The 14,621-nt window shown below is 44.1% G+C and overlaps 1 protein-coding gene across 2 annotated transcripts in view; it reads left to right on the forward strand.

Annotated features, from left to right (window-relative positions):
• Positions 1-14,621, forward strand: part of LOC126483883 (cytochrome P450 6k1-like) — a 110,384-nt gene that overhangs the window by 45,672 nt on the left and 50,091 nt on the right. For both annotated transcript variants that reach the window (XM_050107140.1, XM_050107139.1), the window contains exons 3-4: positions 5,453-5,691; positions 8,362-8,624. In XM_050107140.1, the coding sequence (XP_049963097.1) occupies positions 5,453-5,691; positions 8,362-8,624 (502 nt within the window). The remainder of the gene's footprint in view (positions 1-5,452; positions 5,692-8,361; positions 8,625-14,621) is intronic.

A 14,621-nucleotide genomic window follows, 5' to 3' on the forward strand; every position in this document is an offset into this window, starting at 1 on the left:
ACCGTAGCGGTTACGCGGTTCCAGACTGAAGCGGCTAGAACCGCTCGGCCACACGAGCCGGCGCCCATGCAACATATGCCTCCCTACACTGTAATATCTCTACCACTAAAACGGTCGTGTCTGACAAATGCTTAACGTTCCCTTGTATGGCGAGAGATGGGATAACGTAAAGCATCCAAGAACATTACAGAAAGGTTGTATTGGTGGTCCAGGTGTTACGATGTGGGGAGGTAAATGTTGCATGGGGTACTGAGCTCGAGACCTTTGTACACGGTACACTCACCAGGCAACGTTGTTCTAACACTGTGCTCCTTCCGTATGTGCGTCCTTTCAGGAACGCATTCGGCTATGACGTCATTTTGATAGATGGCGATGCGCTGCCACATCTAATAGCGCCGGTGGAGGATCAAATGGTTCAAATGGTTCAAATGGCTCTGAGCACTATGCGACTTAACTTCTGAAGTCATCAGTCGCCTAGAACTTAGAACTAATTATACCTAACTAACCTAAGGACATCACACACATCCATGCCCGGGGCAGGATTCGAACCTGCGACCGTAGCGGTCGCTCGGTTCCAGACTTTAGCGCCTAGAACCGCACGGCCACTCCGGCCGGCTGGTGGAGGATCTCTTGGAATCAGGGGATATTCAGCGAATGGACTGTCCTGTCCGTTCCCCACACTTAAATCCCATAGAGCACGTACGGGATGCATTGGCGAGACGTACTACAGCACTACCACATACGTTAACAACCATACAGCAGTCATGAACAGTGATAGCGGAGGAACAGAACACCATACCACACGAACTCCTTACCAACTTTGTGCCCAGCACGGAAGCACATTTTACAGCATGAACTGCCGTCGTGGTGATCACACATTCTATTAAGAACTTTGTCACGCGGTTTGTAATGTCTAGGGGACCATCACGAATAGCGGTAACTCCAGTGTAATTGTTGTCTTTCAGAAAAGCTGTCGTTTCTGCTCGTCTCGTTCTTTATTTCATCCAGTTACCTTCCGTACTACACCGGAGCGGTTATTCCTATGCCGCTACAAGTTTCATCGAGTTGTGTTACTTGGTAGTGATACAACATGCGAAAGTTGCTTTTCTCCTTAAGTTTTGCTCACTATTGTATTATATAAACACTGTAAGAAGATTCTCGGCGAAGTGACTGGTTGGACTACTTGAATAGGTGGAAACTAAATCAGATCGACCTGTATTAATTGATTTGTAACTGTTGCTAACGTGAAGTAGCAGACAACACTATACAGTGTCTTTGTATCTACGTCAATGAGAGCCGAAATCACGCGCTGAGTTAACCGTCGCTAATACATTACGTGTTATTGGTTTAGGTTCAAATGGTTCAAATGGCTCTGAGCACTCTAGGACTTAACTTCTGAGGTCATCAATATCCTAGAACTTAGAACTACTTAAACCTAAATAACCTAAGGACATCACACACATCCATGCCCGAGGCAGGATTCGAACCTGCGACCGTAGCGGTCGCGCGGTTCCAGACTATAGCGCCTAGAACCGCTCTGCCACTCCGGCCGGCATTGGTTTGGGAATCGCCTTGTTTATCGACATATTAAACTCATTAAACAATTTGTTGCCTGCTGTTGACAAGAAGAGCGATCTTTGCTGCAAATCAACATCGCATCGAATGCGACATAACGTAACCACTTCTACACAGAATAAAGCGGCTTATTGGGATCAAAATTTATTGAAGATCCTGTACTAAGTCTCGCGCCAGTCGAGGTGCAATGGGAACACTGCCTGGGTGGACGATATATAACAGTTGCACTGAAAATTACGTAAACCAAAATACTCCTCCGTTGGAGGAAAGTTAATCGCTACAATAGTTTGCGGAAGTTTGTGAGTAGCACTGCTATTACGCAAGTCCGAAATTGGGATGATCGCTGAAATGATGAAACGGCCAAGGTTTAAAATTCACTCAGAAAGAACCAAATAACCTGCTGAAGGCCGACAGCTGATACCAAGTTCATGATTGTTTCTGACATAGAGGCCAGGTCCTGGTGAAGGTGAAGACAGGCAATAGGAGCTCCCCCGCAGGACAATGGCTGGTGTGCCATGGCACAGTATGTAGCAAATGTTCCAATCCAGACTGATTGAAGGACTGTGTGTGCAGTCGGCGCCTGCCCCAGACTTCGGTAAAGAATGCCACACAGTCGATTTGTTGCGCATAAATACATAGACCACATAGAGATATTGGAGCAGTTGTTCCCAATAACACGGTTTGCAGATGCAAACATGTTCATGGAGCCAATGACGTCTTGCAGCACTGGCACTGTCTCCTTCTGGCCTAGGCAGCATGCATGATTGAAGCTCCATCATCCGCTGATGTAACACCGTCGATGAGAGAAGAGTTGCTGACCTGTCCCCTGCCCGTAGAACTGGGGATCCTGGTTAGGTGAAGTTGATATGCATCAGAGTTGATGTCTAGAATGGGTATGGACTGAGATTGTGACAAACCAATCCACTGCTAGGAGGTATCATTGTTTTCTGCGGGCATGCCTGGGTGACATGATTGTGGAAAATGGAGCCATCGTGTAGTCGACCCACTGCTGGGTCCCACTGGCGGCGATTTTTGGAGTAAAACAACGCAACGATGTCATTTTTGACAGAATAACGATGGCGTCAGGACCGCGGATGGGGAAAAGGAGTGCTCGTAGGATGGAGGATGTGGAGTTTGACCATTGCTGCCAGCAGAGGAGCTTTTCGACGGAGCTGACGTCATTCTGATGGATGGAGCAATAAGATGCCCAAAACAATCTGACAGCTTCATCTGAATCATGATGGCACTGCAGCTTTGCAAACTGTGATTTGAATGTGCAAACAAAACATTCCGCTAATCCATTGGATGCAGAATGAAAAGAAACTGTGTGCAAGAACAAAAAGAGGTCAACATGGAAGACTTGAACTGAGGCCATTTGTCAGTAACCATGATTTCAGGGTGTCCTTATATGGAGAACAGCCATGCCAGAGCTAGCATAGTCTCTGCTGAGGATGACGAGGACATCTGAGAAACGTAGGGGAGTTCAGTTCCTGCGTCGATTACGATCAAGCATGAATAGCCAAGGAGGGGGTCTAAAAATCTAAATCGAGCAGTAATGCAACAGAAATAGCTGTGAATGGATGCTGCCTGTTTGCTTTGGCAGCTTTCGCATGCTACTACCATGCTGGCAATATCTGCATTTATCCCTCACCAGCCTCTTCGTGAACACAACATCTCAATGACCTAATGTACGACGGATGGAATGCGGTGTCACCAGGTGGAAGGGACCATTTCGTGAGTGCGACCAGTTTCTCCTTGCAAAAAGAGGGCTCGACTAAGGGTGGAGAACTCCCTCATTGCGCCAGTCTGAGTATTTTCCAGGTAACTAGGTTCTTCAAGGAGTGATGGTTGATGACCTTTGTATCCGAGGGAAGGGTGGCTACAGCTTCACGCCCATCTGTGTCCTTATGGCCACAGATCTCTGGTTCTGAATCGAATTGAATACCCTGGCCCAGTGATAACCAGTAGAGACTGTCGTCATTGCTATGTTGAGCTCTTAAATGATATCTGAAGTCATACATGCAACTGCACAAAAATAATGCCCACCTCTGGAAGTGACATGCCAATGTGGCCAGAATACTTGAGTGTACCTAGAGTAGCGGTAGAAAAGTTTTATTGTGGTTAGTCACCACAATGAAATGTCGGCCATACACATAATCGTGGCATTTCTTGAGCACGAACACAACAGCCAAAGCCTCCTTTCCTCTTTGGCTATAGGTTTGTTGCAGATGTGTTAGAGTTTTGGATATGGATGTGATAGTTCAACGTAGTACCAATACAAATATATCAGCGAACTCACGGCACTGTGATACGCTTGTTTGAATACTAATATTGCATATATCTCAAAAACTATGGGAGACGTCGGCAGCAAATAAATGTTGTCATGCTAGTCAAAGAAAATTTATAACTGCTAAATGTCATATTAAATTTAATTAACTAGGCATGGGATGACAGCCTAGCACTACAGCTATTATTCGTGAATGCCTCACATTTATAATTGTTTTACTTATTGAGTTATTACCACCTCATATCTCTATTATGCAAATGTGTGAGATCATCAACTCCACCACAGTCACGCAGTAAATGAATGCAGTCTCTTATAACACTATATGTTATCCTATTGAACATCTCAAGAGTGATAACTAGTATCTAATTCATGTAATGAATAGTCAGTTTGGTCAGCATTAAAAACAATTGTAATTTGAAAACAACAAAGTCCTTACATGAAGTGATGGTATCAGCAGACTGAAATAGAGACGGCACTTCAATAGAGCACACCAAGATCATTTATTTCATAGATTCTACATATTTCATCACGAGTATTTGTCATTAGTGGGAATGTGTTAGTAACCTGATACCTTATTTATGTATAAACTGTACAAGTACTCTCAGTATGTAGTATTTGGTATCAACAGAATCGTAAGATTGTGAGTTGTCACTTTAAACATATATCTAATTTGTACATTTGTTAGTAATCAAATGGTCGTCCATTTGTCAGATTTTAAGTTAAACTGTGCTGTCATAATGTGGGAATTCATGTTTCCAATGGCGAGAATAGGCTGCCGCTTATTTGTTCTGGTTGTTTCTGGGGAGCCAGGAAGCAGTTTGAAAGACATTCTGTGAGAAGGCTCTGTGACGACTGGGTGAACGATCCAGATACAGGTAAAGTGAAGTTCTGGGCGGCAAGTGACCAAAAATACCTTAACTACTCTTCATACTTACAAAATTTCTGAGTGATATGGGACGAAGTCTCAGATACTCTGTTTTATGGACCAGTGTTGTTTAACTGATCATGGGAAACCTGCTAGCACTAAGCCTTGCTGCAGTCGACAATCATTATTAATTTTGTTGCCTATTCAAAAGAAACTCTGTAACATCACCATTCTTAACAGTTTAAGTATTTTTTTCTGATTGAATAAATCATTTCATTCAGCTTAAATCTTTTGTTCTCGCGTACATCAGTTCTTCACTGGAATTAAACTCTTTTTCATTTATTATTATTGTTCTTAATACGTTTCAAATTATGTTTCTTGATAATTCGCATTACATATCAACGCTCGGGTAATTCAGCTGCAGGATCACGGCTAAAACACAATACTCGAGTGGAATTTGTTACTGGGCATGAAATAAATCAGCTATATTTATTAATAGAGCCATACATCGCTCAAGCGCCATACAACTGGTACGTCGCAAAGTGAGAAGCACGTGTCTCTCTCATTCCATTGCTCACTGAATAATAGCGCACGTCTACTATATGACACGGACAAAAGGCCCAATTCCATCTGCAGCAATGGCCACCATCAGTATTTATTTGAATACTTTAATAATTCGGCTCCCGCTATTATTCTACAGTTTGTAGATTAATTTCTCTTTGCAGGAGAGCGTTATGTTGGACATTTCGGATTCTGTCGACCGATTCTTCTAATTCGTGATCCAGAGATCATACGCCACATACTTGTGAAGGATTTCTCGACGTTCCATGACCGAGGAGTCGTATTTGACGATGAAGAGCCACTAAACAATCATTTGTTTGTCCTCACTGGACAACAGTGGCGACAACTGAGGGTTAAATTGAGTCCTACATTCACGTCTGGCAAACTGAAGGGTATGTTTAAGGTGAGTATGTACATGTTTTACATGTATATGAATTCGTAGTACTTTAATATAAAATTCCTCATTAAGATGTGTCAAATCTCTTTCTCCAGAAACATTGTAAAACTGCATTTCTTCAAGCCTGAAGTTCTTTAAGTACCTTCTGTCAATTGAAATACGTATTTGTTGGAAGGCTAATATCATTTAGAACATGATGAGGAATTTAACATTTGACAAAGTGGCTGTAGCATAGTGTATATTTCCTGCATGTCACCTTTGGAAAGGCTGTAATTTCTTAAGTCGGTGGTTGATATATTTTAGTTAGAAACATACTAAATGCATTATAGCATAGGCATAAACATCGCTATAACGCTATGATTTTGCTGTTTTCTTCAATTACAGTTTTTCAAAACTTTTCTTATAATAAGTCTGACAAACTTAACAAAAAAATTTGACAAATTTCGACTGCTTTTCTTGAAATCAATTATGTTACCAATTATGTTGTAGTCTGGTTACACAGTCGGTTTCGACGCAGTTACGTGCCATGATCAAGTATTTTAAATCTTGATGCCTAGAATGTTACGATCATATTTTAAAATGTATAAGTTTAGAAGGCATGCGTCGTTGACAGCTGAAGCAAAGTTTTCATGACATAGTTTCGAAGTTAACTATTGAAAAATACTTCCGAAAGCTCTGCTTATTTAAATATTTCTACAGATAGATGGTCGCTATAAATCTCTTTGCGTACCTCTATAATGACGGAATAGTAACGAAATTTGGAATAATATTCTTGTTGTATGTTGTTGTTGTCTTTCGTCCATAGACTGGTTTAAGGCCGTTGTCCACGCTGGTCTATCCTTTGCAAGCCCCTTCATCTCTGCATAATCACAGTACCCTATATCTATTTGAACCTGCTTACTCCATTCAAGTCATCGTCTCCCCCTACTACACTATGTGATCAAAAGTTTCCGGACACCTGATTGAAAACGACTTACAAGTTCGTGGCGCCCTCCATCGGTAATGCTGGAATTCAGTATGGTGTTGGCCCACCCTTAGCCTTGATGACAGCTTCCACCGTCGCAGGCAAAGGTTCAATCAGATGTTGGAAGGTTTCTAGGGGAATGGCAGCCCATTCTTCACAGAGTGCTGCACTGAGGAAAGTTATTAATATCGGTCGGTGAGGCCTGGCACGAAGTCGGCGTTCCGATACATCCCGAAGGTGTTCTATAGGATTCAGGTCAGGACTCTGTGCAGGCCAATCCATTACAGGCATGTTATTGTCGTGTAGCCACTCCGCCATAGGACGTGCATTATGAACAGGTGCTCGATCGTGTTGAAAGATGCAATCGCCATCCCCGAATTGCTCTTCAACAGTGGGAAGCAGAAAGGTGCTTAAAACATCAATGTAGGCCTGTGCTGTGATAGTGCCACACAAAACAACAAGGGGTGCAAGCTCCCTTCATGAAAAACACGACCACACCGTAACACCACCGCCTCCGAATTTTACTGATGGCGTTACACACGCTCGTAGATGACGATCACCAGGCATTCGCCATAGACACACCCTGCCATCGGATTGCCACATTGTGTACCGTGATTTGTCACTCCACACAACGTCTTTCCACTGTTCAATAGTCCAATCCAAAACTAAGGCCTCTAGCGATAATGTGTCTCAGTGCAAAATTTAACTAGGTAAAATTTACTAAAAATCGTCGTGTTCTCTTTTCCTTTTTTGGGGGTGGGGGTGGGGAGGGGGAGGGATCTAAAAGTATACGGGTTGTGTAAACCCATTTTAGGGCCTGCTGACTCACCCTGTACCATTGCAGTAACCGAGCACCAAAGACTGCACAGACACGGACAGAAACAGTGGGGAAAACGATAACAACCAAGCTCGTCATAACAAACAGTTGTAATTTCAAGTAGAACCTTCACAGAGCACAAGCGATGCAAGAGAGAGTGGGCTGCACTGCTGGTGTGTAGCCAGCTAGCCCCAATCAGTCGCCAGTGACGCTGGCAGCAATGATAGTGGTGGCGTATGTGGGCACGCCAAAAAATTTTCAGTCACCTTGTAATGCGCAAGCAATTCCACACATATGGTCCATCGTTGTTCCTTATGGTCTTCTGCTAGGAATCCAGAGGGCACATGCCTTTGAAAACCTCAGTTGTTGGACAAATGTGTCAGCGCTGCCAACAGACCTGCCGAGCTGAGTGGCGAGGTGTTTCATTGTAATCCATCGATGACCTTGAACGAGAGTGTCCGCACGTTCCAACATTGGAGGCGTTACAATTGTGTGCAGCCGGCCCACACGTGGGAGATTGGACCGGTTTGCTGGACTTTGTGCGATGATGACGGACGCTTCACCCAACGAGTCATGATGTTTTTGTTCACCGACAGGCCTCCGTAGGCATTCTGCAAGCGCTACTGTATATGTGCCGTCGTGAAGGTTTATTTCGTTGGTATCCGTGCCCAGGACGTCCGATTAAGGCGTTTTAGGAACACACCTTACTTCCATTGTCCTCTGTGTTTTCAAACTGTGTTGTTTGATACAGTATACTGACCTATTAGTTTTTGTACATAGAAAAGGAAATAGTTCGTTTTCAAGCTCCAGGATTAATGTTCTGGTTTGGCGACGGCGCTCCGCGAAACTCTTAAGCAGTGGCGTTAACAGCGTCGCTAACTGCGGTTGCCGGCAGACGCTGTCAGATTGCGGCCGCGAGATGGCAGACGTGTTGGAGGCGGTGGCCGAGCGCGGCGACACTGTGGAAGTGCGGGAACTGGCCGCGAGGTACGCCACTGACGTCATCGCGTCCGTCGCCTTCGGCATCGAGTGCAACTGCCAACGGAACCCCGACAACGAGTTCCGCCAGTGGGGGCGCAAGATCTTCCAGCCCACCATAAAGTCGGGCATCAGCATCATCCTCTCTTTCATCAGTCCCACACTCACCAGACTTTTAAGGTAATTACGGGTGCTATACGTGCCTGTGACTGTATGTTAATCACTGTATGTTAATTCACTGTAAGATAAAACAGAAAAATGGCACACGAAGCTTCATCACCTTTCTCAAGGTGGCTTCTGTCAACTCCTCCTCCCGGATGATGGCCTCTCCCCCTCCATTTATCCTTCCTATCAACTCTGATCCTCACCTCCCCCATGCCTTCCTCTGTTTTTCCCCAGGCTCCCTCTCCCCCCGTTCCATCCTATTTTTCCCCCACCTACCCTCTCTCTGCTTCCCTTCTCTCCCCTGAGTCCTTTATGCTCTCCCCTCCACTGCCTTTCCCGCTCCTTGTCGCAACCGCCCAGCCGCCCCTTTTTCTATGTCCCCTCCCTCCGTCGGCTCCCCCCTTTTTTCCTTTCCTCTCCTCCCCCCATTTCCCCCTCATCGATCAGGGTCCTTGCCCCCCACCCCCATCTGCCGCCGTGTCACCTGTATAGTTCTGAGCAAGATGTATGAGACAGGTGAAATACCCTCAGACTTCAAGAAGAATATAATAATTCCAACCGAAAAGAAAGCAGGTGTTGACAGATGTGAAAATTACCGAACTATCAGTTTAATAAGTCACTGCTGCAAAATACTAACGTGAATTCTTTACAGACGAATGGAAAAACTGGTAGAAGCCGACTGCTGTTTTAAGTGAGTGTTCAGTGTTGTGCGTCCCCTGTCAGTATTGCGAACAGCCACCATACTGGCACTAGTTGTGTTTTTTATATCGTGCAAACAGAAACCAGACTGTCGCTGTGTTTTTTAAATTGTGCCTGTGTATTTACTATGTGTTTTAATCGGCATCGCCGACCGTTTGGTTTTAATATTCTCTTCGTATATTTTTCTCCATGTTTCTGTTCTTAACAGTCACCGTTTTATCGCCTGCTTTGTTTGTTTTTCATATGTCCTGATTCTGTTTTTTAACTTTTCTGTAGGCTGCAGTGCGGCGTATTTTGCTGCTCCCAGTCGCCCTCTCCCCTTCTGGGGGAGGGGGGGATCGAAATGCAATAAAGAAAAAAAATCACCACAAAGGAATCATCCGAATGGGACGGAAATCAGTAGATGTGATGTACATGTACAGACAAACAAATAGCTGCAGCTTCCGAAAAATTGGATGCATTACTTAAAAAAAAAGGGGGGGGGGGTTCACAAATTGAACAAGTCAACAACGGGCTGGTCCACCTTTGGGCCTTATGCAGGCAGTTATTCTCACTTGGAAATTGATTGACAGAGTAGTTGGATGTCCTTCTGAGAGATGTCGTGCCAAATTCTGTCCGACTGACGCTTTAGATTATAAAAATGACGAGCTGGTTGGAGGACCCTGTCCATAATGTTCCTAACATTCCCAGCTGGGGAGAGATCAGGCTGACTTGCTGCTCAAGGTACGGTTTGACAAGCACGAAGACAAGAAGCAGACACTCTCGCCTGTGTGGGCAGAAGTTATCTTGCTTAAATACAGGGTGATTATAATTAGAGATAAACTTTCAAACCGCTGTAGAAATAACACTACTAGTCAGAATGACGTCAAATTGCAACGGAATATTATCGTAAAGGGGGAAAACGTATGGCAGAAGAAAATAAATAGTTACAAAATGTAGCAATAGAGGTTGCTGTACGCATCATAATTTAACAGTGGTCGACTACAAATGACAAATGAATAATACAATAATGCCTAAGGTGTACGTTTGACGTTAAACAAACTGTACTACGAAGTGTGCATGGGTGTAGAGGTTTGATATTGTTAGTTATGTAAGCCATCCTCCATGGCAAGGTCATATCACAACGGATGGGAAAAAACGGTTTTTCATTGTGCTGGAGCCAAAAACCGCATAAAAAGCATCAATCACTGCGGTATTTAATTGTACTGAGGCGAAAAACGGCATAAAAAGCATCAATCGAAATCAAATCGGATTATTAATTTCCATGTGACTGGCACAAAATATGTTCAATATGCTGTCCAGCGTTTTCTGCAACAAGTTGAAATCGAGAAACAGCATGTTCCACAACTGCTCGAAGTGTTTCTGAGATCACGTTCAGAATGTGTTTTGCAATGCGTGCCTTCAATGCAGCTAAGTTTGCAGTCGGAACACTGCACAAAACATCTTTCAGATAGCGCCACAGCCAGAAGTCACACGGGTTAAGATCAGGTGATCGGGACGGGCAGGCTGTAGGGAAATGGCGGCTGATAATTGTTGCATTTCCGAAATGGCGCTTCAGCAGCTCCTTAACTGGATTTGTAACGTGCTGAGGTGCACCATCTTGCATAAAAATGATCTCATCCACACATCCTCGCTGTTGGAGAGCTGGAAAGACGTGGCTGCGCAAAAGACGCTCATATTTCTTACTAGTGACGGTACAAGTGACAGGACCAGAAACACCTGTCTCTTCGAAAAAATATGGCCCTATTTAAAGGATGCCGTAAAGCCGCACCACACAATGACCTTCTCAGGGTGAAGTGGTATTGGTTTATTTGCAGTTTGATTTTCTGTTGCCATATTCGACAATTCTGTGTACTGACATATCCTGTCAGGTGGAAGTGGGCTTCGTCTGTCCACAAAACCTTCCACGGCCAACCATTGTCCACTTCCATGTGAGCAAGAAATTCTAAAGGAAAGGTTTCTCTTGCTGGAACATCAACAGGAAGCAACTCGTGCACCTAGGTAATTTTGAATGGATAGCAGAGAAGGATGTTTCGTAGGATTTTACTCGCCGTGCTCACGGGTATGTCCAATATTCGGGCAATTCTCCGTGCACTATACGTTTGAACACCACCACTCGTCTCCTCCTGCATTGGCCTCTGCTTCCACTGACGTCGAATCAATTCGTTTCCTCCTTCTACCAGGTTGCACGCCAAAGGATCCCATCCTTCCGAATTTCCGAATCATTTTCTCCAGACCCACGGCAGTCATCAGACCAACCACTTTTTTCAAACCCTTCCGTGTCCGGAACTTCTGTAGAGCGACGTGTGCGCAGTCATCATTCTTGTAATACAGCTTTACAAGCAGAGCGCGATCCTACATTGAGACAGTCATGGCGAACGTCGCAGACGCGAAAGGAAGAAAAACCGTGTACCTGGCGTGTTTATATCAACTTCAATGAGTCGTCTGAATGACAGGTGTTTTCATTTACATATTCTGACACACACAGCGCCAGCTATTGATCAATTTCCACACTATTTTTTTTCCTTCTGCCATACGTTTTCCCCCTTCTTCGATAATATTCCGTTGCAATTTGACGTCATTCTGACCAGTAGTGTTATTTCTACAGCGTTTTTGAAGTTTAAGTATAATCACTCTGTATATGCCCTGGATCGCTTTCCCAACAAAACGAGGTGTAGATTATCGCCGACGTACCACTGTACTGTAAGAGTGCCGAGGATGACAACCAAAGGGGACATGCTATGAAATAAAAAGACACCCAACGCCACCACTCTTGGTTGTCGAGCCATATCGAGGGCAACAGACAGTCTGGTATCCCACTGCTGTATGGGGCATCTACAGACAGTCTCCAGTCAGTGAGAGTGCAGACCTAATGTGCCCGACAAGCCTGCAAACGGGCTTCGTGTCAATGGCAGTCGGCGCAAGGGGCGCCCCTCTGAGCCAACTATTAATGGTCCTTGTGGCCAATGAAGCCCCAGTTGCACATCAGATCGATGATAATGATGAATCCTGGATGCTGAGTGTCTCTCTGACGATTTCTCGGTCATCTCGTTCTGTCGTCCCTCTAGATCGACCACTTATTTCTCGACGCTGTGTCAGGCCATGGTTTACCCATACCTGCCAACATCGTCGAATAGTGGCATCGCTCCTGTTCAAATGTCGAGTGGTTCACCGGTCCCTCCAACTGGCTTCTTTGAGCCAAACTACACGTCTTTCGCAAATGCTGAAAAATGTATATAATGTTCACGCGCCTGTCTGCAAAGCATAGTTAGGTGTCCAACTGAGTAGGCAGAATGAAATTCGCAAAAATTTTATGCCCTGGTATCGACAAGTCCCCTGTTTACTATCCTTGGGAGCTGCGCGGTGAAACTGCGCTGCAGTGTCACACACTCATCCATCGGCCACCAAAGTTAACCATTTTGCAATTTTACATTTACTGTTGATACCAGCATGAATACCAGTTTGTAATACATTTGCGTAAGTCCTTCATTTCTTCGTGGTGCACCTTTTTTTTCTTAAAAAATATGTAAAAATAATGTTCGGTGCGACTAGTCGCTCATTAAATACTTATTTATTTCCATGATCTAATTCTCATTTTTTTCCTATTCATCTCCAGATCAAGAACCCAGAAGTATACACATCCTTGTTAATAGATCGGTAATGGAAGAATCAAGAAAAATGATTTGCTGAACTAGAAAATGTTAGGACTCTCTAAAATGGTGCAACATATTCGAAATTATCATGAAAATGGATGCAAATTATAAGGAAAGTCGGGTAATATACGAGGCATGTCTACAAAGTAAGTCCCGTTTGGTTATATAAAAAAACGTGTACAGATACAGAAAAAATGTTTACTGTATCAAAAATCCAAAACTGTTAAACTACTTATCTGCATAGCTTCCGAAATTTTGTAGGCACTTGTCACAGCGTGGCACAAGTTTTTGAATGCCTCCTTCATAGAAGGTTGCCGCCCGTGTATTTAACCATGTGGTAACATGTTCTTTCAGCTCGTCATCATTGTTGAAGTGTTGACCACCAAGGACAGATATTTGGTGAAAGAAGAGATGAAAGTCGCTGGGAGCGAGGTCCGGGCTGTACGGAGGATGATCAAACGCGTCCCAGTGAAATTCCCGTAAGAGTTGTTTGGTCACATTCGCCGTGTGAGGTCGGGAATTATCGTGGAAAAAACAACACCTTTTAACAGTAATCCTCGGCGCTTGTCTGTATTGCGCGGCGCAATTTCTTAATGGTGTCGCAGTAACCATGTGCATTGATTGTTTGGCCTCATGGTAAGAAATCAATCAGCAAAATGCCTTTTCTGTCCCAAAAAACGATGCACATCACTTTTCGGAGTGTCAAGATTTGCTAAGGCTTAACCTTCGTTGGGGATGAAGTGTGCTTCCATTCCACTGATTGCCGTTTTGTTTCAGGGGTGTCGTACGATACCCAAGTTTCATCCCCCGTGACTATTCGAGAAAGAAAGCCATCGCCTTCTTTACTGTAGCATGTCAAAAACTGAAGTGCACTACCCATCCATTGTTTATTGTGTTGTTTAGTAAGAATTTTGGGCACCCAACGTGAGCAAAATTTTCGAAATTTCAGTTTTCAGTAACAATTTCATGACTTAGGGATCGTGGGATTTGCGGAACTTCCATAGCAAGGGCACTAAGTGTAAACTTACGGTTGTGCTTAATCTTCTCTTCAATTGTGTGAACCAGTTCATCAGTAACCACAGACGGGCGTCCACTTCGTTCTTCATCGTGCACTTGATCACGTCTTTCATTGAACAGTCTGACGCATCTTCTAATCACTGAATCACTCATAGCATTTTGTCCGTAAACCTCGCAGATTTGCCGATGAATTTCCTTTGGTTTACCTTTCTTTGCATTTAGAAAACGAATCACAGATCTGATTTCACACGCGGCGGCATTTTTAATTACGGCTGACATTATAAAGAAGCACTACAAAGCACACGTCGGCAGCAGCGACCTGGCGTACATGTCTTCTCCTTGATTCAGAGTAACTGCCGCGCATTCTCGGAACTGCGATCGTAGGGCTGCCGCGGATAGAAATAGAAACGGAACTTACTTTGTGGGCGACCCTCGTACAATGTGTATGAGAACCATGAGGGAGAAATAAGTATGGAAGATCGTGAAGGAAGTTCTCGGATTAGAAAGGGTAAAAGATAAACATGTAGTCTTTTATTCGTTCTACTAAACATATATACTGAAAAAGCATAGACGGAAAGAGGAGATAAGAATGAAAGAATATCGAGGATAAGATGCTGAGGACACTGTTATCCTCAGTGAAATA

Source organism: Schistocerca serialis, chromosome 6, assembly GCF_023864345.2.
Source record: "Schistocerca serialis cubense isolate TAMUIC-IGC-003099 chromosome 6, iqSchSeri2.2, whole genome shotgun sequence".
Classification (NCBI taxonomy): Eukaryota; Metazoa; Arthropoda; class Insecta; order Orthoptera; family Acrididae; genus Schistocerca; species Schistocerca serialis.